This window comes from Marmota marmota, unplaced genomic scaffold, assembly GCF_001458135.2.
Source record: "Marmota marmota marmota unplaced genomic scaffold, marMar, whole genome shotgun sequence".
Classification (NCBI taxonomy): Eukaryota; Metazoa; Chordata; class Mammalia; order Rodentia; family Sciuridae; genus Marmota; species Marmota marmota.
Window position 1 is genome coordinate 11,250,503 of NW_025999913.1, and position 20,307 is coordinate 11,270,809.

Below are 20,307 nucleotides of genomic sequence, written 5' to 3' on the forward strand. Positions count from 1 at the left end.
CATGCGGGCCTACCCGCTCCCAGGGCAACACCCCTTCCCAGGTCAGTCATTGCCTGGTGGTCGCTGCAAGCATTTCTCTGCTTTATGAAATGGCCCATCTGTCTCATGGCTGTGTCGTCACCCAGGGTGGCAGCGTGCAGTCAAGAGTCGGGGTTTTGGAATGCCTCCCCCTGCCCTCTGGGCTGCGAATGCTTGGACAGTGTGTCCTTGGATGAGGTGGACCCTGTGCTGTGATGGCAGTCGCCGTTCCCACATCTGGCAGACAGTGACCCAAAGCCAGCTCCACAGGTCGCTGACCAGGATGCACAGCTCTGAGGTCTCTGGTTAACCCTGTGTCCCCTGGCTTTAATGTCCTTGGAAGCTGAACAGTAGCAAGCCATGGGCTGGCCCTTTCTTGGAAGCCAGTGGAAGGAGCAGGTGGATTGGCGGCAGCTCAGACACACCCAGGCTGTGTGGCATGCTCCTCCAGCTCCAGGTGAGCCAGGGAGGCAGTGGCTTGCAGAGTGGAGGTTGGCTCTGGAACTGCAGCAGAGCGCCGAGCTCTTGGGCCCTGCTAGGCTGAGCTGCCTCACCCTGTGAATTCTGCACCCGCTTCCCTGTCAGGATGGGAGCACGTCCCCAGCAAGAGGGTCTGGTCCAGTGTAAGGATGCATTCCAAAGAGGCCTCTCAGTAGCAAAGGGAAGTGTTGCCTTTAGAGCCCGCCACCCGGCCTTGTGAAGACGGGGTCTTTGAAAGTTGCCCATTCAGCTGCAGAACGTATTCCTGTCCAGCGTCGCTGCTTCCCGTTCCTAGAGAACTAGAATTTTAGTAGAATGGAATCGTGTATCCGATGCCTCTTTTCTGTGTGTGCAGTTCCTTGAGCATCTATCATTGGCCAGGGGCTTGGTTTGATGCCCTGATTTTAGCTATTAATTAGCTGCATCTCTGGATAAGGCCTCCTGTGAGTCCAGCAGTGTGGGGCGGGTTAGTGTCTGTCTATTGATTACTTGATATCCCAGTGTAAGGTAATTACTGAGGGCAGCTGGATGGTGGCCATGCCACGTGTGTGTGGGATTGGTTCTCCAAGATCTCCTGTTCATCTGGGTGAAGGTCCTTGACTAAAGTTCTGTCCCTTTAATTCACTCTTCTCTGCAGACAGTGGCACGCTGTTCAGATGGAAGTGTGTCTGTCCTGTTTTCACCACATGCCCATCTGCATTTTGTCTTCCTAGGTAGACCCCTAGGAAAATTGGTGTGCTGTTGCCATTCCAATCAGATATTGCGTAGTAGCTGCAAAGCCTGACTCTTGTCATCCACTCAGGGATCCTGTGAGTGGCCAGCTGGGGTCGCTCAGACTTCTGCTCTCCTGCCTGGCAACCATAGGTCCTATGTGGGCAGCAGTTCCTCGGCAGCTTCTTTGTATACTCCTGCTTTGTATGCTCTGAGCACAATTCCTAGAAATTCCTAGCCGTAGGGTTTCTTTACGGGTGCCCATCGGGTATAAAAGGGGAAGTTTATGTAAATGTGTTAACAAAATGAAACACTGCTGGAGAGGGTCCAGTTGAGATAGTTTCCAGAGGAATACTGAAGATGGCTAGACTGCTGGTGTGAGGCTGGCCCGTCAGCGCAGCTGGGTGGATGGATGTTTGATGACCTGACAGGAATGCAGGGCCCTGGGTTTACCCTGGGACTTGGGCCTGCCCCTGCCAGGTGGATGCACCCGAGGGCTGTGCTCCTCCTCAGCTTTGCCTCGCTGCACAGTCAACTTAAGAACAGCTGGCTCATAGTCGTGTAGGTCTGGTTCTATGGCTGGTTGGCTCTGCTGCTTCAGGGCCTGTGGCACGCAGGCCTGGCAGAGGAAGGTGCCCACCGCACAGCAGTCAGGAAGCAGAAAAGAGAGTCCAGGGTCTCAGTACCCCACCCACGGCGTGCCCCTACGGCAACTTCTAAGTCATCCTACTCCTTCCTTAAAGGTCCTACCACGTCCAGTGACCCCACAGGACCGACCGAGCCTTCTGTTTAACACCTCGAATGTTCTTGATGAACCTTCGGTGGGGAGATGCTCTCGATTAAAATGGCTCTGGCTACGTGGAAGAAGAAGGGGTGTGGTTGGTGCACCTTTCCCTTCCCCTCCCATGCTGTTCCTTCGGTTTCAGAGTGGGGGGGGGCAGGGCGGCCCCCGCCCTGTGGCTTCTTGAGTGAAGAAGACAGGCTTTCTGTCAGGACAGCCTGAGGCAGCTTCTCAGAACCTTCGGCCCTCGATGGAGGGAGGCGTTGGTCAGCTGCTCTGGCCGACCCTTCCGTGGTTTCTCTGGCCACATTGGCCCTCGGCTCCTTTTCTTATGGTGTGATGTTGGAAATCCATCGACGTCTGGGCCTGGCTGAGGGACCCCCGGAGGACAAAGTGTGAGGGTCCAGTGAGTTACTGACAGCTGGGTGGCTTTGGCCTATTCTGACCAGACTCACGTCTAGGCAAGCAGTTTCACTTCTGCTGTGTTACTTTGGAGAAGCTAGAACCCCAGTGCCGCAGTCTGGCTGGGCACAAAATCACGAGCCACTCAAGCAGAAACAAACTTTATTTTTGAAACTGCCGCCAGTGGTCCATATGCTCCCCGTAAGATTGCCAACCAACACACACGCGGCGTTCTCCCAGGACTCCAACAGGAAGTCCCTCCTCCGGAATTTCCCAATCAATGAGAACTCTCCAGGAGTCCTGTAGCAGGCCAAGGGGGACAGCAGAAGTCCAATATCCATAAGAATGCAGATCTTAACATAATCATATCATCTCAATGGCTTGCTGGAGTCACCTTTCAACCAAAAATGCCATGCATCATATTACTTGGCTGTGGCTCTTAGCACCCCAGCAGTCAGTGCTGTCCTGCTTTATTTTGTTTTGGTTTAAACTGTGCAGATGGGTGGCTTGGGTGTGGATCCAGGTCAGCTGGCCTCTTGAGGGTGGCAGGAGCTCGCCCTCCTGATGGCATCCCTTGCTGCCTTGCTGGGCCTGTGTGGCAGCACTCTTCCTGGAACAGGAGCGTGGACCCAGGAGTCTCCAGCAAGAGCCCGGTCCCTGGGAGCTTAGTTTTGCAAACATTGCACAACTCCCTCCTGTTGTCATTTACAAGCCACTGAGCATCCTAATGGAAATGGATTTGTCTGTTAAAACACATAATCTGAAATGACTTGGACAGCGCCACCAGGGCTTTTAACCTTGGGTTGAAACTCAGGGGTTACAATAACAGTGCCTGCAGTGACTTCCACTTTGATAGCTCGTCCTTGTTCTCCAAGTAATCTCACATGTATAGCACCTCAGATGACCCCACCGGAGAGCCCTCAGGTGGTGACTCTGGAAATAAAACGACACGACCAAGACACTGCTTTGTTTGTATTTATAATACAAATTGATGTTTGACATGCCAAAATTTTAAAAATGTGTTCTAGTTGCTGTTTTTCCCAGTGGGGTAAGTGCAGCAGATGAGAGGAATTAATAGAGTTGGGAATGCATTTGGCTTGGCGTTTTCTCCGTGGCATTGGGACGAGCCTTTTGTCATCCTTTGCAGAGGAGAACTTGGTGGAGTTCACTGCTGAATACAGCCTCTATTGTGCTTCTTACCCTACGCTCCCCGCTGTGCACATCTCTTTCTGGAGAGGAGATTTCTCTGAAGACCTTAAACAACCATATCACTGGACTCCCAGATGGAATGATTTAATTGCTTTTGGAATCGCACAGGGGTGTGCATGTGAGGCCCAAATGCCTCTCCGTGTGCACTCCCCTGGTGTGCCAGCCCTGCGAGGATGCAGTCGGGCCAGGGGCTTGCCTCGGTGGGGTTCATTTACAGGTGCACTCACTGACCAGTGCTTTTTCTTAATTGACGTTCCCATGGGATGTCCTCGCTCCTCTTTGTAACCTCTGATGGCTCTGTTTTTTCTGTTGAGGCAAGCGACTATTCCAAAAATTTGGAATGTGGGGTGGGAGCTTATCTTTGAAGAGTGGTAGGGCATGTATAGTCAGGTTATGAAACGTGAGCTCCCCACCGTCCCCCTCCACTGTTCAGAAATCGAGCCACTGTGGCTGAGATCTTGGCAACCTTTCTCTGTGGGTTCTCTTTTAAGAAAAGATTTCCGGAGCGCCTTCTGCATCGCTCTTGGTAAAAACAAAATTATGACTTCCTTGGAAGAGCTGGGGCTAGCTGCGAGTGCGGTGTCGGCCACTGGCGCGAACACCCGTGATTCAAAAGCCCTGCGACCCTGGAACAGCCTTGGACTTGCTGAGAGTCTCCAGCGCCTGGCCCGTGAGGAAGGCCGTCGGCTCTTGGTTGTGGTGTAGCCAGCTGTGCCTGGGCTACCCCGTGTGCTGTTAGTGCCGTGAGTCTCCAGTAGTTCCTCTCAAGGCAGCTTGCAGGCCCAGTGTCCTCTCACTTCAGTAGTGTAGACCCAGCTGTTCCAGGTAGCACCTCGGGCTGTACCTGTATACCCAGCACAGCTGGCCAGGGCCCCAGAGGTCCAGCTGGCATCGCCCACCTTCATACCTACTTCTGTGGCAACTGGCCAGGTGATACACCTGGGCCCAGAACCTCCTTCTCTTCAGGTGCCATGAAGCCAGGTATCTAGTATCTCCATGCCTTACTTTCTCCTTAGATGAAATGCTTTTGACACCTGGCTCGGTGTGGATGCTAGATGGAAAAACAGGGAAAGATGGTGGCAGGGGGGCAGTATTACAGGAAGACGAGTGGGGGGGCGGTACGAGGAGAAGATGGCAAAGGGGAGGAAACATGCAATTTAACAATCTCATGTGCACATTAAATACACCAGTCAGAAATAAATGAGCAAGGGGCGGGGGCTGTAGCTCAGTGGTAGAGCACTTGTGAGGCACAGGGTTTCATCCTTAGCACCACACGAAAATAGGACAAAGGTATTTTGTCTAGTTACAATTAAAAAAATTGTTTTTAAATGAGCAAAAGGGGACTGGGGGTATAGCTCAGTTGGTAGAGTGCTTGCCTCATGCGCACAAAGCCCTGGGTTCAATCCCCAGCACCATACACCCCCCTCCCCCCCCCAAAAAAAAAGAGGAAGGAGAATAGAGGGTGGGAAGGGGGGAAGGGGGGACAGGGGCTGAAATGTAGTAAATCAAGTTCATGCATATGTGACACACCCCCCAACTTCTATGTATAACTATAACGTTTTAATAAAGACAAAGGCCAATAAATAAATAAAGCTCAAGTGGATTGTGGGAAGATGGGGTTGGGAGTTCCCCACCATAAGGAATGAGACTACTTTTTGTGTTTAAAAAAACAAAAAACATTTTAGATTTCCCGTTGTGTTGGTTCCATCACCCTGGGAAAATGCTGGCATCTGCTGAATTGTACACTTCAAGTGGGTGAGTTGCCTGAATCGTGAGTTTTGGCTTTGGGGGGTCCCCCTGAGGCTAAAGGAGGTGATGGTAGCAAGCACCTGCCACCTGGCTTGTGCCCAGGTTTGTGGAAGGCAGCTGCTGTCCTGTACTGGGCCCTTCTAGGAACTGATGTGCCCTGCAGTCCACACCTAATGGAACGGGATGAATTCGAGAATCTGAAGTTGAGGGGGATGCGACTGACTGGCCGGGATGTCTTTCTGTCTTATACTGTTCACCAGGATTAACGATCTCAGCTGGATTTAATCCACCTGACTTAAGGAGAATCTCAAATTACTCGGGAAGTTCTGCTGTTCCCAGCGTCCATAGAATGTGTGGATGGCATTTTTGAAAGTCGCTTGTTTCCTGGGTGGAGGTGCATGGAGATTAAGGGTGCTTCCACAGGCAGCTGGCCGTGTGTGCCAAGAGGACTGTATTCCCTCTGCCTTGTCTGCGTTTCTCATTTCTGCATGTTAACTATTATCTTGTAGTTTTTTCTCGGCTAGTATTTTTACTCTGCAGATTGCCAGCTCTCTCGTAACTCCCACTGGTAGTGGGTGCATTTTGGTTTAGTCCCTCCCAGTGTGCTGGGATTCCTGACTCAAACGCAGAGCGTTCTGGTTGACCTTTTAGTACTCGTTACCTTTTGAATATAAGGTTTTATAAAATCCCAGTCTGCAGAAACACTTGATTCATTTGTTCAAGATTTCCCACCATGCCCTTCATGATTGGGGGCTGTCTAGTGAGAATAAAGCACGGGACTCTTGCCCAGATGTTATTCTGTGGCTCCACCCCTGGGGAGGGCACTTTAGAGAGTGAAAACACCTTAGAACCAGCTGGCTAGGCTGGGGCTCAGCAGCCTGTCATTTCATTCCGGGGCCTCTTTGGGAGCCAGGAAGGCTAGGAACAATTTTTTAATGACAAATCTCATTGGCCCTGATATGACATTTTGCTCACCCTGACCTTGATACACTTGTGAAAGTGTTAACAGCTTTTTACAATTTGGCATGGTAAGATACCATGCAAATATTTAGGAAACATGTTTAATGGCAGATCATTGCATGTAATTGTCATATTTTCAGATTTTGAGATAGTGGCAACTAAATTGAAAGAAAATCCTGTGACTTAACAGAAAAGCAATTCTTTAGAAAAGGAAGAAAATGCAGTTGGCTTGAAGGATTGCACTTTTTAAAGAGGTTTAATTGGGCAAAAATTCCAGAGCTTTGTAGTCACACACTGCAAACCACGTTGAGGAGGGTGCTGGGTTGACGAGGGTGCTGGCGTCCGGTGCTTGGAGGCTGCCGTGGGTCCAGTCTGGTGGATTCCACTTGACGCTGGCTCCCTGTGAGTGAGCTGTTTCCTAGCTGGGACGGTAGTGGAGCTCTTCCTGCTTTTGCACGTGGGTGCTGCAGCCGGATCCTTCTCGACTGCTGGCTCAGGTTGGTAGACGTTCCATTGTTTTCAGACAATAGTGAATAGTGACGTCAAGTTGAACAGGCTCCAGGGACCAAGTGCGGTTTCCGGTTTCCATAGAGTAACAGGCCACCACGCCAGCCAGGGGATGGAGCCTGTCTTGCCGGAGGGGGGACCCTGTGATGGCTGACATTTCCTCTATCACACACCTGGCAGGTGTCAGCTGTGCTGTGGCTCCTTTCTGCACTGCCCACCTGCCTCTTCTGGCCCAGGAGTCGGCACCAGGAGAATGTCTCTTCCCTGGGGAGTTTCTTCAGTCCGGTCTTGGAGTCTTTCCTTCTTGTCCTTCGTTCCCCCTCCAACATGTGCTTCCCCAGCTCCCTGTTGCCCCTTTGGGGAAGGGGACCTTGGAATCGTGGCTGCTCGGGCCGAACAGGGGTGTTCCCAGGACACCCAGCTTTGGTCAGGGGACTGCCTCCCCTGCTGGCCTCAAGCCTTGCGTTATTAGAGGTAATCTGCAGGACAGAGGTGTGGGAGGAGCTCTGGGACCGCAGAATTGGTTTGCCTGCTTTGTGGGCTCTTCCTGAAAGGAACCCCACCCCATGTGGGTCTTTGCGATCACATCAAGAGCTTTTATTTTTATTTTTTAAAAATATTTACTTAGTTTTAGGTGGACACAATGTCTTTATTTTACACTTATGTGGCTCTGAGGTTCGAACCCAGTGCCTCATGCATGCTACATGAGCACGCTACCCCAGCCCCACAACCCCAGCCCCACAGCAAAAGCTTTTAAAAGAATCATGATAACTCCTTTCACTTGCCGGACCCAAAACATTTGGTAAATTTGATGTGAAGTGCTTCCCCGGTTGTGGGGGTGAGAGGCAGCTGGTTTGTCCCTGAGAGGACTGCAGGCAGATATGTTGCGGAGCCAGATGTCGAGGTCTCTAGCCGAGCAGGGCTTCAGAGACCCTTTCCAGAGGTGGCCTGGGGGCCTCACCTGGGCAGCCTTTCCAGGTCCCGGTGCCTGAGCAGAGCTCCATGCCAGCCTGGCCGAGGACCAGCGGCAAGTGTGGCTGCCCACCTTTCAAAGGCGTGCAAAGATGCTTCTGAAGTGACTTCTTTTGCCATTCCTCATTGGGAGCAAATCTTATGTTCTCAGGGACGAAGAGACCCTCAATCACAATACCAGCTTTAGGTTTAAAGATTTTGCTTGCTATGGTGTGAAAACACTTGTCTATAGGCCATTTAACTTTTCAGAGTATGTGTATACAAATCAATATATCTGTCCCCGTTCATTAACGTAAAGCTGTTTGTATCTGAGTACAATACCGTTCCTAATGTGGCTCGCTGTGATGAATGCCGAAGCTAGTCCAATTATTCCTGTTAATTGGGGACAGTGTGTGGAGAACTTCTGTACATTGAAATCTTTCTGTCTCCTGTTCACAGGCTTTAGTCTCCCCTGTGAGAGTGATTTTCTTTTTTGAGGGTGGGAGTCCTCTACCCCTTCTCTCCCTTTCTTGAAAATCTTACAAATTAAGACAAAAGATAATTACTTGGAGGGGCAAAACTGGCAGGTTCCCACGACACTTAAAATTAATGAGCTGTTGAGTACAAAATATACCTTGTCTTGGGCTCTATCGCCTGTGCCCGCTCCTCCCTCCCCCGCTGCCTTCCCATTTAACACATGATTTGACTTTTTGGCTGTGTTTGCTATTGGGGTAGATTGCTGCTATAAAATAGCAAGATGGTTACAGAAAGCGAATTCATTTGAAAACCATCTCTTTGTTTGCAAATCAAAGTTTGTTTGCCTTGGCTTTTAAGTTTTGCATATTTAAAAATCTTCCCTGCCTCTTTCCAGGCTCTTATCAAAATACTCTTCAGTAGCACCCACCCATGCAGTCCAGAGCAGCATGTGGGCTTCCTTAGCTCGCCTAGCAGGACCCAGCTCCTCAGAGCCTCCTGGGGAGGAGCCTGGTGGGGGTGGAGAGTCCTCCCAGGCATTGCAGTGGACAGAGGGTCCTGAGTCTCTCTTCAGGCGCAGATAGTGCTGATGGAGCCCCTGCTGCAAGACCACAGTTCAGAATTGGCTGCCCTCCATGATCTGCTTGGGAGGGAGCGTGCGGCTCCTGACACTCAGGAGTAATGCGGGGAGCAAACTGCCGGCACCCCCAGGCCCAGGCCTGTGCCTCCTTATGGTTTTCTTGAGATCTGAGAGAGATGGATACAGCTGTCATCTCCAATTTACATGTTGGTCACCAAGGTTTGTGCAGGTAACTAGACCGATGTCCAGTAGTTAGCAAGTGACCTTTGCCACAGAATCTGAGCCCCAGATGAAGTAAGAGGCCGGAAAGTGGGAAGCCAGGTCTAGCATGGTGGCTTTAGGCATTTGGTCTCAGGACCCCTTTGCAATCTTAAAAATGATTAAAAAAAAAATTTAGCATATTAAAACTGAAACTGAAGACATTTTAAAATATTCATTTGAAAATGACACAATCCCATGGTCGGCTAACACAAATAGCCTTTGGGGGAAAATTAGCAGGAGCAGCAGTGCAGGAAGGTTGCGGTTCCCCGCGTCTTCTCAAAAACCTGGAATGACCCTTCTTTCATAATTAACCCATCCTAGTGGTGTCAGCTCCTTGTGATTTTTTTTTTTTCATTTTCATTTTTTTCTAAATGTTTTTAGTTGTCAAGGGATCTTTATTTTGCTTACTTACATGCGGTGCTGAGAATCCAACCCAGTGCCTCACACATTCTAGGCAAGCGCCCGACCACCGAGCCCCATCCCCAGGCCTCCTTGTGGTTTTCTTTTGCATTTCGGCTTGGCTCACCTCCCTTTTGTTCTGCATCATCAGTGCGGGTGTCAGCCTAAGGTCTTAGTTTCCCTGGTGGGTCTCCTGACAGTCTTTAACACCCCCAGGTATCTGCAACCCTACTTGAGAGCTCTTGATCTGACCACATGCTCCTGATCATGATGGTGGTGTGTGTTGGGTGTTTGTGGTTTGTTTTTCCTTGGGCAGTTTTATGGTTTGGATGTAAGGTGGCTTCCAAAAGCTCGGGTGTGAGATGATGCAAGGAGGTTCAGAAGAGAGTTTGGGTTGTGAGAGCCTTAGCTCTATCAGTGAATTAGGGGTTAGTTGAGTGGAAACTAAAGGCAGGAGGGGTGTGGCCAGAGGGGATGGGTCATTGGGAGAGTGCCTTTGGGGCACATGTTTTGTATCTGGAGAGTGGAGAGACACACACTCTGTTTCTGATCCTGGTGTGAGCTGCTTCCCTCTGCCACACTCCTCCACCATGATGTTCAGCCTCACTTTGAGCCCTGAGGAGTGGAGATATCAGTACCTAAGGTCTTAGTTTCCCTGGTGGGTCTTAGTCCCTGTCTGTGGACTAAGGCCCTGAAACCGGGAGCCCCCAAATAATCTCGTCCTCCTCTACAGTTGTGCTAGTTGTGTCCTTTTAGTCACAGCAGCAAAAAGTTCACTACAACAGCAGGGAATGGGCATGGTCTTGCAGCTGGGGCCAAGTGGTGGCTCTGCTGGACCTTTTCCAGATCCCATTGAGGGCCTGGCAGCTTGAGTTGGGGACATGCGGCATATGGTCTGTGTGGCAAGCTTGGTGACCCTATCAGCGGGAGGATGTGATGGATCTTGCTCAGGCCATACTCTATCTAAATGGGGGAGGGGTAGGAGAAAAAAGAGCTAATCATAATGTGATAGTGCAGTAACCTGCGGGGACCCCTTTTAACCCCCAGGGTCTCCCAAGTGTTGCGTACCTGCTGAATCCCAGGCATGTGCTATGTGGTTTCCCCATTCCACAGATGAGAAAACTGAGCATCAGTAACTTGACTACCTGGTAACCTTGCCAATTGTTTGGAGGGTGTTCAGACCACAGAATATTTTTTTTTAAACCTTGGGGGTGGGATAGCTTTGGAACTAGCAATTAATAGCAACGTGAAACAATGTATATCTTTAGTGGGAATGAAAAAAACAGATGTTCAGAATATTTGAGATAAAAACTACTTTCTGTTCTGTGCTATTCTCAAAGGATCGGCATCGCTGCTTTAGGAAATCTGTGAGCAGTCCGGAATGGCCTGGGTCCGTGTTCTTGTTTGATTTTTAATCACACTGAAGTATGAATTCGTACGGATGTTGCTTTTAATTTGTCTTGAGCAGGCACAGATGCTGCCAGCTTGGGCATGATTGATGGTTTCTGACAACGGCTGTGACTGACTTGGAGGAGTGCAGCTGTGCGCAGTGCTCCACTTTCTGTGGCAGGCTGTCCAGGGCACCCCGTACACCAGAGGAGCGTGCCCACGTGTCGCTGAACCTGGTCTTGACTCTGGTGGTGCTGAAAGCCTGTTCTGAATTTTTAATCACTGGTTAAAAATTGGATCAAGATTCACACCCAGTGTAGATATGGAAACTGTAGGTCTGTGTTGCAGACCACACCCAGAATAGTGCCATGTGGCCTCAAGAGTCAAGCAACTGAGTCAGAAAATAATCAGAAGGAAAATTTAGATATTTTGCCTCTTGGCTAAAGGGCTGGGGATGGAGAGATGTTGGTCAAACTTCGGCGGGATTGCTTTCGGGAGATCTGTTGGTGACTGTAGTTAATTCAAGTACCCTAGAGTTGCTTAGGCAGATTTGGTCTGTCACAAAATAAGCGTGCGAGGTATTAGATGAGTTTGATTTAATTAGTTCATTTTTTAGATGTACGCGTACACATCCCCTAAAACATCATGTCATATGCTCCAAATGTATAAAATTCTTGTAGATTATTTTTTAGTTAATCTGGGACTTCAGTTAATCTATGGACTTTAAGCATAAAAGCAAAGAACTTCAGCAGATTGGTTAGCAATACCCTTGGGGTGAAGAAGAAACAGGTTGCCTGGAGTGTCTTCCTGGGGTCAATCTGCTGTCCTGGGGTCTGTCTGCCACTTTCATTATTACACAAAAGAAACTATTTTGTTTGAGCAATTGCATTGCATTTTGGGAAATCTTTAATAATTATTGAGTTTACCATAATATGTGAACCTTAAAAGTATTTAAAAAAAATTTAAGCAGATTTAGTATCCCAGGAAAGAAGCAAAGGACCAATGAAGAAAATATTTGCACCCTTTAAGGCAGAAACACAATTTAAAGACTGTTTTCAGACTGGTGTAAGAGCAAGCGTTGGAGGAGACGGGGTGTAGATGGTGGTGTGAGAAGTGACCCTTAAAGGGGAGAGGGCCCGCGGTGTCTGTGGGCCGCTAGAAGGAGGGAGAGTTCACTGCTGCCTTTCCGAGCAAGCAGAAGCTCTTCCCTCCAGGCATCTTTCTGTGCCTCCTGCTGCTCAGGTAGCACATTCTCCCTGAAGCCCCACGGGCCCTGGATGGAGGGGGAGGCCTTCATTCACTTGGCTGCTAGACGGGCCAGTGGACACCTGACCCTTTAAGGCTCCCTTGACGGATTTCAGGGACAGCTGAAGAGCTTGCCGTGCCGGCCTTGCACTGCTCCACCTAGAGCAGCCCAAGGAGAGGGGCCCTGGCCAGGCTGCCTGGAGAGGAGGGCCAGCAGTGGTTCCAGAGAAGCCTGCGGGGAAGGGCTGCACCTGGGACTCTTTGGATTTGCCAGTCCCAGCAGGAGATGGAAAGAAAAACCTGCTGGCCGACATCATGGGCCTCTCCCCGGGGCAGGATCCGCGGCACACAGGGAGCTGGCCTTGTCCCTCTGTGCTGTCCTGCTGCTCAGTGTTCTCGGATGCAAGGCCTCACCTGATTCGGGTGAGTGCTGAGCAACTTGTGGGCCTGGCTCAGCCCCCGCCACCTGGGCAGGGTTCCGGTGTGGTGTGGCTGCAGGGTATGTGAGTTTAAACCTGAAAATGGGGGGTTTTTTTATTCCGGGTGTCGTATAAGTTGACAATCAGGGCAGTCATGTTCTTGGAAGGTCCCGACTTTAAGGTTTGGCTCTGCTGTCTCCATTTTACGAAGTTACGGGAGGAGTATGTGTTCAGTAGAAACTGTTCATTGAATTCGAATCTGGTTCTTTTCCCTGGGTGGCAGCATGAGGTTTGATCCTCTCAGGAGACGCAGGTCACGCTCAGCCCCGTGTCCCTGAGGCCAACAGCCTGCTAAGCTGGGGCGTCGTAGGTCATCTAGGGGTGTGTGTCCATCTTATCATGACCTAGCCCCACTGTGGTCGAGGGATATGTGTGCTGTTTTCTCCAGTTTAGTTTCTGTCCCTTAAAGGTGTGACTGCTGAGGGGCGCTGCGGTTTTGGCAGGGTCATCTTAGGACTGGATTTTCCCATCCTTCCAGCCAGAGCCAGTAATCCCTGGACGCGATCTGGAGTTTTTCTTTAGTTTCCTGTCTTATTGAGGGGTCTTGTGTCACGCATGTCCTCTTGAGGAGGTCTGGACACCGGACGTTTGGGGAAGAGAGCTGGTGGGTGGTGGCCCTCTGCTCCAGGTGCTGACCGCCATCTTCTTCCTTCCTCTTCCAGTTTTCAATGGTTCCAGCAGGTCGATGCGGGAGAAGGAACCTGTTCAGAAACACAAAAGCAAGGAGGCCACTCCGGGGAAGGAGAAGCACAGCGACTCCAGGGCGGACAGCCATGGCCGAAGGGAGCCGGCTCCTGCGCCGCCTGCGGCTGCCCCCGCCTCAGCTTCCTCGGCCAAGGGGCTCGCTGCCAGCCACCACCCCCCTCCACATCGGCCAGCTCAGGACCTTCGGAAGCAGGTAACACCCTGCCCAGGGTGCCCGCGCGTGTGCTGGAGCCCAGCTCCCCATGTCACTCTCCAGGTAAAAAGCAAACCGTCCGCCAGAGGCCCCCGGGAGGGCACGGTGCACAGAGCGCCCCTTTACCCTGGAGTCATACTCTGCCTGGGAGCCCCTGTGATAGGGCCTGGGATTTCTGAGTCCGGGAGCTGGAAATGAGCTCCATTTTCCATCTTCCTCCCCGCCCTGGATGCCCAGTGAGTGAGCGACTGTAGAGCCAGGAATGTGCTGCCGTCGGGCTGACAGTAGTGGCTTGGGCTTTGAAGCAGGCCGGGGGTGGTCTTGGGGGAAGGTTTGTCTGCTTTTCTGCCGTTTGACAGGACAAGCTAACGTCTCGCAGGAGTTCCCTGAGCAAAAGCCGTGAGGGGTCTGTGGGGCCTGCATGGGCTGGGCTGTGGCCATGTGGCTTCTGCTGAACCCAAGGCATTGAGTCCTGCTCTGGTCTGTGTGGCTGGGCGGTGGAGTACAGCTGCCCAAGGCTCAGAACCCCAATGTGCCGTCACTGCAGAGTCGCCGTAGATGCCGGCCCTGAGCTGCCCAGGCTGGAGCCGCTGTTTAATGTTAGGAAAATGTTCGTGTCCCGGGACAGTGATTTCTGAGGGCCCTGGGAGATGGCTAGGAGGGGCATAAAGCCATTTCCCTGAGGCACGGTGGCATTCTATGACCCCTGGTGTTGCTGTCTGCAGTGTGGGTTAAAGGCCACAAAGCTTGGCTCCTTGATGAGGTGCCCTTGCTGGGGATTCTAGCAGAGTTAGTTTTCCCTGGAATAAACTAGACCCTGTAATCCAGAAGATTGAGTCAGAACAAGGTGGGGAAGGGACAGAAGAGACTTCTAGAATGGGAATATTCTAGAGTGACTAAAAGAGATAGATGGTCACTATGGTTGGAAACCAGTAGAATTCTTTGGAGTATTCTTCTCCCAAATCTTGGTTATTATTTCTGTCTGAATAGGAATGTGTGAGTGAGTTCATACGTAAGCAGGTAGGTGTCTATATTCATGCACGCAGCACCATTTCTTAGGAGCAAGAATTGTCCTTTATGTTCCCAATACTCTATAGGTACCCGCTCCATAATATTTTGAAATGCTATTTAAGATTAAGCAAGTGAGGCCAGGCAGGGTGGCACACTCCTGTAATCCCAGTGGGTTGGGAGGCTGGGATGGGAGGATTGGAAGTTCTAGCTAGGCCAGGCTCGGCAACTTAGCAAGGCCCTAGGCATCTGTCACAAAATAAAAAATACAAAGGGCTGGGAATGTGGCAGAGCATCCCTGAGATCAATCCCTGGTACAAATAATTTTAAAAAGTTACATGATTTTATAGTATCATCCAATAGTAGTAGCTGTGATTTTCAGAACATAAACCTCGCTATTTTCCTAGGGACAGCAGCCAAGAGTGATGGTAGAGTTGGTCTCCCAAATCCATGTGTTCAGTTCTCTGAAGTGCAAGTTGCAGGGGAGCACCCCACCTGATTTCTGGATCCCCTTCACCCCACCTTCACCATGTGGCCTGACAGGAACTGGGTATAACTCGCTTCCAGATGATTCTTTGCTTGTGAAGAGAGCAGAATTAAAGGCGACCAAAAGAGATGGTGATACACCACTGAAGCTCGGTGTGTCCTGTTCCCTAGAACCCCAGATGGGGTAGGTTTGCAGCATCTTCTGTCTGTGCCACTGGGATTTTTGTTTTTCCTCCCCCTTTTGGGGGGTACTGGGAATGGAGCCTAGGGACACCCTACCACAAAGCCACAGCTGTAGCCCTTGTTGTTTTGAGACAGGGTGTTGCTGAGTTGTCAAGGCTGATCCTCCTGTTTTGGTCTCCCGAGGCACTGGGATTACAGGCATTGGGCCACTGCGCCTGACTGCTTTTTGGGAGGCAACAGCATCAGACATTCTTCCCGAGTCCACCTCTGTTGGATTCTCACACCAGAGCGCATAGTGGGCCACAGTAAGCCAGGGCGTTGTGTCCAGTGGAGCATCGGTCTTTTCCCTCCCTGCCCAGAGTCCTGTTCATGAGGCAGGAGTGGAGGACTGGGGGCCTTGGCAAGGGATGCATTGGCGACCATTGGTTCCCAGAGTGTGATCTCCCTGCTGTGCACAGGCATGTCCCCTTCCTCCTCTGTCCCTGTGTGTGGTTGGTAGCCTGGATTCCGTCTGTCCTCTCAGCTGTCTCGGGAGCATCTTCAGCTCTGAGCACTCGCCCTGTAGTTCTGGGTTTCTCTTTGTAACCAGAGGCGAGCAGCGAGTACCATCACACCCAGGATGGCCTTTGTCGCCTGCTTCATTGGCACTGAACTTCCATCTCTCATCTTTAATTTTAGATCTTTTTAAAAAATGTCAGCCTAAAGGAAAAAGGTAAATTTGATTTTCGGAATTTATGTAGGTCGGATGATGGGATATTTTGTTTTTATTATTTTGGTACTAGGGACTTAACCCAGGGGCGTTTAACCACTGAGCTACATCCCCAGCCCATTTTGAGATGGGGTCTCAGTAAATTGCTTAGGGTCTCTCAAAGTTGCTGAGGCTGATCTTGAAAGTTGTGATCCTCCTGCCTCATCCTCCTGAGTTGCTGGGATTACAGGTGTGCATCACCACACCCGTCTAGGGATACCTTTTTGGTTTTTTTAAAATATTTTTTTCTAGTAGATGGACAGAGTGCCTTTATTTTTACGTGGTGCCTAGGATAGATACCCAGGGCCTCACGTTTGCCAGGCAAGCGCTCTGCCAGCCGAGCCACAATCCCAGCCCTTAGCCAGCTGTGTGTGTGGCTGGCTGGCTAACACCTTTTGTTTTCCTGAAATAATGCTCCAGCGTAGAGGTAGTGGCAGAAGCTACCGGTTGAGGATGGACACACCTGAGAGCGCCTCCTCAGAGCAAGTTCTGACATCCTAGTGCCAAGACGGTCGTGGGAAGGTGTTTGCGCAAGTGGAAGCCGTGTGCTCTGAGCGGGGACATGGACGCCTGTGGCTGTAACACAGAGAAGGAAGCTGGGCTCACAGAGGCAGCAGGCCGGAAGATAACCCCTGCTGAGTCACCAGGAGGCGTTTCATGTGGCAATGTGCAGGGGTTGCAGAAAAGACCTGGCTTTGTCTGAGTCTGGGCCAGAACTTTTGGAAGATGAATTCAGGAAAACAGGATTGGGAATAAGTTCTGGAAAATACTATTTGAACACGCAGGGAATTAGAAAGTTGCCTTGGTTATAAAAACATGTTCCAGGTCTTCGTCCCCTTCTCATGGTTGTGCCTGCAGTTTGCAGTGCACGTTTCTGGCAGGTGTATTTCTTATTTGGTTAAGTTCCCCGAGTTGTGAGGACATCCAGGCCCCTGTCCTCTACCCTGGGCTTTCCCTTGGTGGCCTGGCTGCTGTGGGTCCCTACTACAACAGTCTTTTCTCCCCCTCTTACTGCTCTGCCTGGGCACCGTAGTTCTGTTGAGGATGGAACCTCTGGTTTTGGGCCTTGGGGTCCAAGTGGACTGCTTCACCCTGCAGCTGTCCCTTATCTAGAGCTCCAGGCAGCGCCTGTCCTCCTGAAGGAAGGATGGCAGAGACCTCTGGCTCGTGGGCTCCCTCTAGTGGTGATCCAGAGCTTGACCACAGTGTCCCTGACTGAACCCAGGAGGAAGGTTCTTTTGGTTCATCAGAAACATCACAGTCGTTTCCCATCTTCTGTCCGGAAATGTGCGGTTTTCCTTTCTTGTGCCAGGCTGCTGAGGTGACATTCAGCATTGCATCTGGGTTGTAAGGTGGAGTGAAGCGTTAAGCACAGTGCTTTTTATACTCTTACAAGAAGCACATGATCACACTGTAGCCTGGGCATGGTTTTGAAAAAGGAATTTCTAATAAATTAATCAAGCTGGATGTGATGACATGCATCTGTAATCCCAGCAACTCGGGAGGCTGGTGGAGGCAGGAGGATTGAAAGTTGGAGGCCAGCCTGGGCAGCTTTAGGAAGACCCTGTCAAAATAAAAAAGGACAGAGATCTGGAAGTGTGGGTCAGCAGTAGAGCTCTCACCTAGCATGTGCAGTGTTGTGAGTTGATCCCCGCACCACCAAGAGGAAAAGGAGGTGGGGGGGGAGAGCCAAGAAGGAGTGCTTAGTGCCTTCCCCATGACGGCCTTACTGCAAGAAGAATCTGTTATTTCTCTGGGAGGAGGCGGTGACGAGGCCAGTGGAATCTAGCTTGAAAACCCCTCAGCTGCCTGTTGACCTGGCACCCTCCTGGTACATGCCTGGGGTCACCTCTGAGATGTAGGTGACCTGTGTATGACTGCAAGTCAGGGAGAACAAGCTGCAGACACCTTGCTTTTCTGCAGAGCTGGGCTGGGAGTGGGAGCCCAGGACCCATGCCAGAGCCGGGGCTGGAAGCTGCTGGCTTGTTGTAACACATTGGAAGACCCTGCTCTAAACTCGAGCTGCAGGAGATGAAGACATGTTCTCTCCTGGGCGTTGCGTTGTGGAAGAAGGCTGCCACAGGATGTACAGCCCCGGCCCCTGGCCTCCCTTGTGTGCTGGTCCCATGACGAGGCTATTTTGTTAGACTGAAATCCTCATACCTCAAACAACACAACTGTTAGTTGTAGATGACGCGATACCTTTATTTTATGTGGTGCTGAGAATCAAACCCAGTGCCCCACATGTGGTAGACAAGTGCTCTACCTCTGAGCCATAGCCTTGTCCTACAACTAGTATTTTTGTTATGCTTTTTAATTTTTTTATAGTTGTTGATGGACAGAATGCCTTTATTGGCTTTTATGCGGTGCTAAGGATGGAACCTGGTGCCTCACACATGCTAGGCAGGCACTCTGCCACTGAGCCCCAGCCCTATACAATGTAGTAGTTTTATGGACATGTGTCAGTTTGATGCCATGCTGCTGCTGCCGTAGTGACATAACACACACAGGATCCCATCACGCAAGACCTTACTTCCCTGAAATGTAGCTGGCCAGAAGCCCAGGTGGCCCCAAAGCCAGAGTGGATGGGCCCAAGGGCCTTGGCCTGGCTTTGAGGTCAAATCTGAGGGATGCCGAGCTGTCCCTGCAGATGAACGGTGGTGTGCAGAGGGCTGGGCCAAGTGTGTGGGGGTCCCTGCCCTTGGGGCTCACTTGCTTCTTTCCTTCTTCTGTTCTTTAAATTTCTACTGATGTTATGAAGGAGGTAGCTGCTTTGGGGACACTGAGCTATCAGGGAGCTGTGCCTGTACCTAGTGGCTTCCCAGCCAGGATATACAGGCTCCCAGGCCCTGGCCCTTCCTTTGGGTGCTCCTGTGGTTTCTGCTATGTGACAGTTGCTGTGTGGTTTTTAGGCTGCCTCGTTTTGGAGATGGCTGGTTCTGAAACCCTGCTGTCCTCAATTTTAAACTCTGGCTGTAGAGGAAGAGGGCTGTCCCCTCCAGTGTGGTAACAAGGTTTCGTGGTGCAGAGGTCTGTCCAAAACCTGCAAGCCTGGCACAGCCCTGCTCTGGACCCTGCTCTTTGAAGGGTAACTGGAGTCCGACACCCACTTCCTGGTCCTCTGTACAGGAGCCACCCAGACGGCAACACTGAGAGGTGCCTCTGTTCACCCAGTTTACTTAGAACGGGCCGTGGGAGCCCGTCAAGGGTGAGGAAGTAGGAACTGTGTGTGCACAGGAGGGCTGGGTGTGTGCTGCCTCCAGGGAACTCGGCGCCCACCCTGGTCCTCCAGGCCCTTTATCAGGCCGTTCTCAAAGATGGTGACAGGCAGGCAGGCGGTTGCTGGGGTTTCTAGCCACACCTCTGGCTCGGCTGCGTGTCCAGGCCAAGCCCACCAGTGTTGCTGCTGTTTCCCTGCCACATCATGTCTGTTCTGTTTTTAGCCACATAGTTTTAAATTCTGTGGCCCTGTGTGTTGTTGTGTGGAGCAGAGTGTGGCAAACAGCTTTCTTGGAACAGGGAGGAGCATTTGTATGCTTCAGAGTTTCCCCAGTAGGCAGGATCTTGGTGCCATCGACCCTTATATACCCAGCGCAGGTGATTTTGAGGTGTGTGGAAGGTCCTCACGAACACCAGAAGTCCAGAAAGAGCCTCCTGAGCAGCCCTCGGTGTCCGATCACACCCAGGGCCCAGGAAGAGCTCCAGCCTGGGGCTAGCTGTGCATTTTTGGGTAGCATAAGATCCTGAGCTGAGTGTCAGTGTCACTGAGGATTTTGAGTGTGTTCTGCCTCAGCTCGCTGGTGTACCCATGTCCCTTCTTAGTAACGGTGGCAGGCTCTGTGCCGTCACCAGTGGTCCTTTGTGGTGGGCTGGTCCACGTCTGGGTGCAGGTACTGATGCTGCTTTCCCCTCTGCTTCTGCTGCTCCTAGGTTTCTAAGGTAAACGGAGTCACTCGAATGTCATCTCTGGGTGCAGGTGCAACCAGTGCCAAAAAGATTCGCGAAGTCAGACCTTCACCATCCAAAACTGTGAAGTACACTGCCACGGTGACCAAGGGGACTGTTACGTACACCAAAGCCAAGAGAGAACTGGTCAAGGAAACCAAACCCAATCACCACAAGCCCAGTTCAGCTGTCCACCACACAATCTCAGGGAAAACCGAAAGTAGCAATGCAAAAACCCGCAAACAGGTGCTATCCCTCGGGGGGGCGTCCAGGTCCACCGGGCCTGCCGTCAACGGCCTCAAGGTCAGTGGCAGGTTGAACCCAAAGTCATGCACTAAGGAGGTGGGGGGGCGGCAGCTGAGGGAGGGGCTGCGGAATTCCAAGAGGAGACTGGAAGAGGCACACCAGGCGGAGAAGCCGCAGTCGCCCCCCAAGAAGGGAGAC

The 20,307-nt window shown here is 51.2% G+C and overlaps 1 protein-coding gene across 1 annotated transcript in view; it reads left to right on the forward strand.

The window, feature by feature from the left end:
- Nucleotides 1-20,307, forward strand: part of Jarid2 (jumonji and AT-rich interaction domain containing 2) — a 229,215-nt gene that overhangs the window by 185,977 nt on the left and 22,931 nt on the right. The window contains exons 6-7 of the mRNA XM_015494046.2: nt 13,258-13,493; nt 19,849-20,307. The exon at nt 19,849-20,307 is cut by the window's right edge and continues 334 nt beyond it. Of these exons, the coding sequence (XP_015349532.2) occupies nt 13,258-13,493; nt 19,849-20,307 (695 nt within the window). The remainder of the gene's footprint in view (nt 1-13,257; nt 13,494-19,848) is intronic.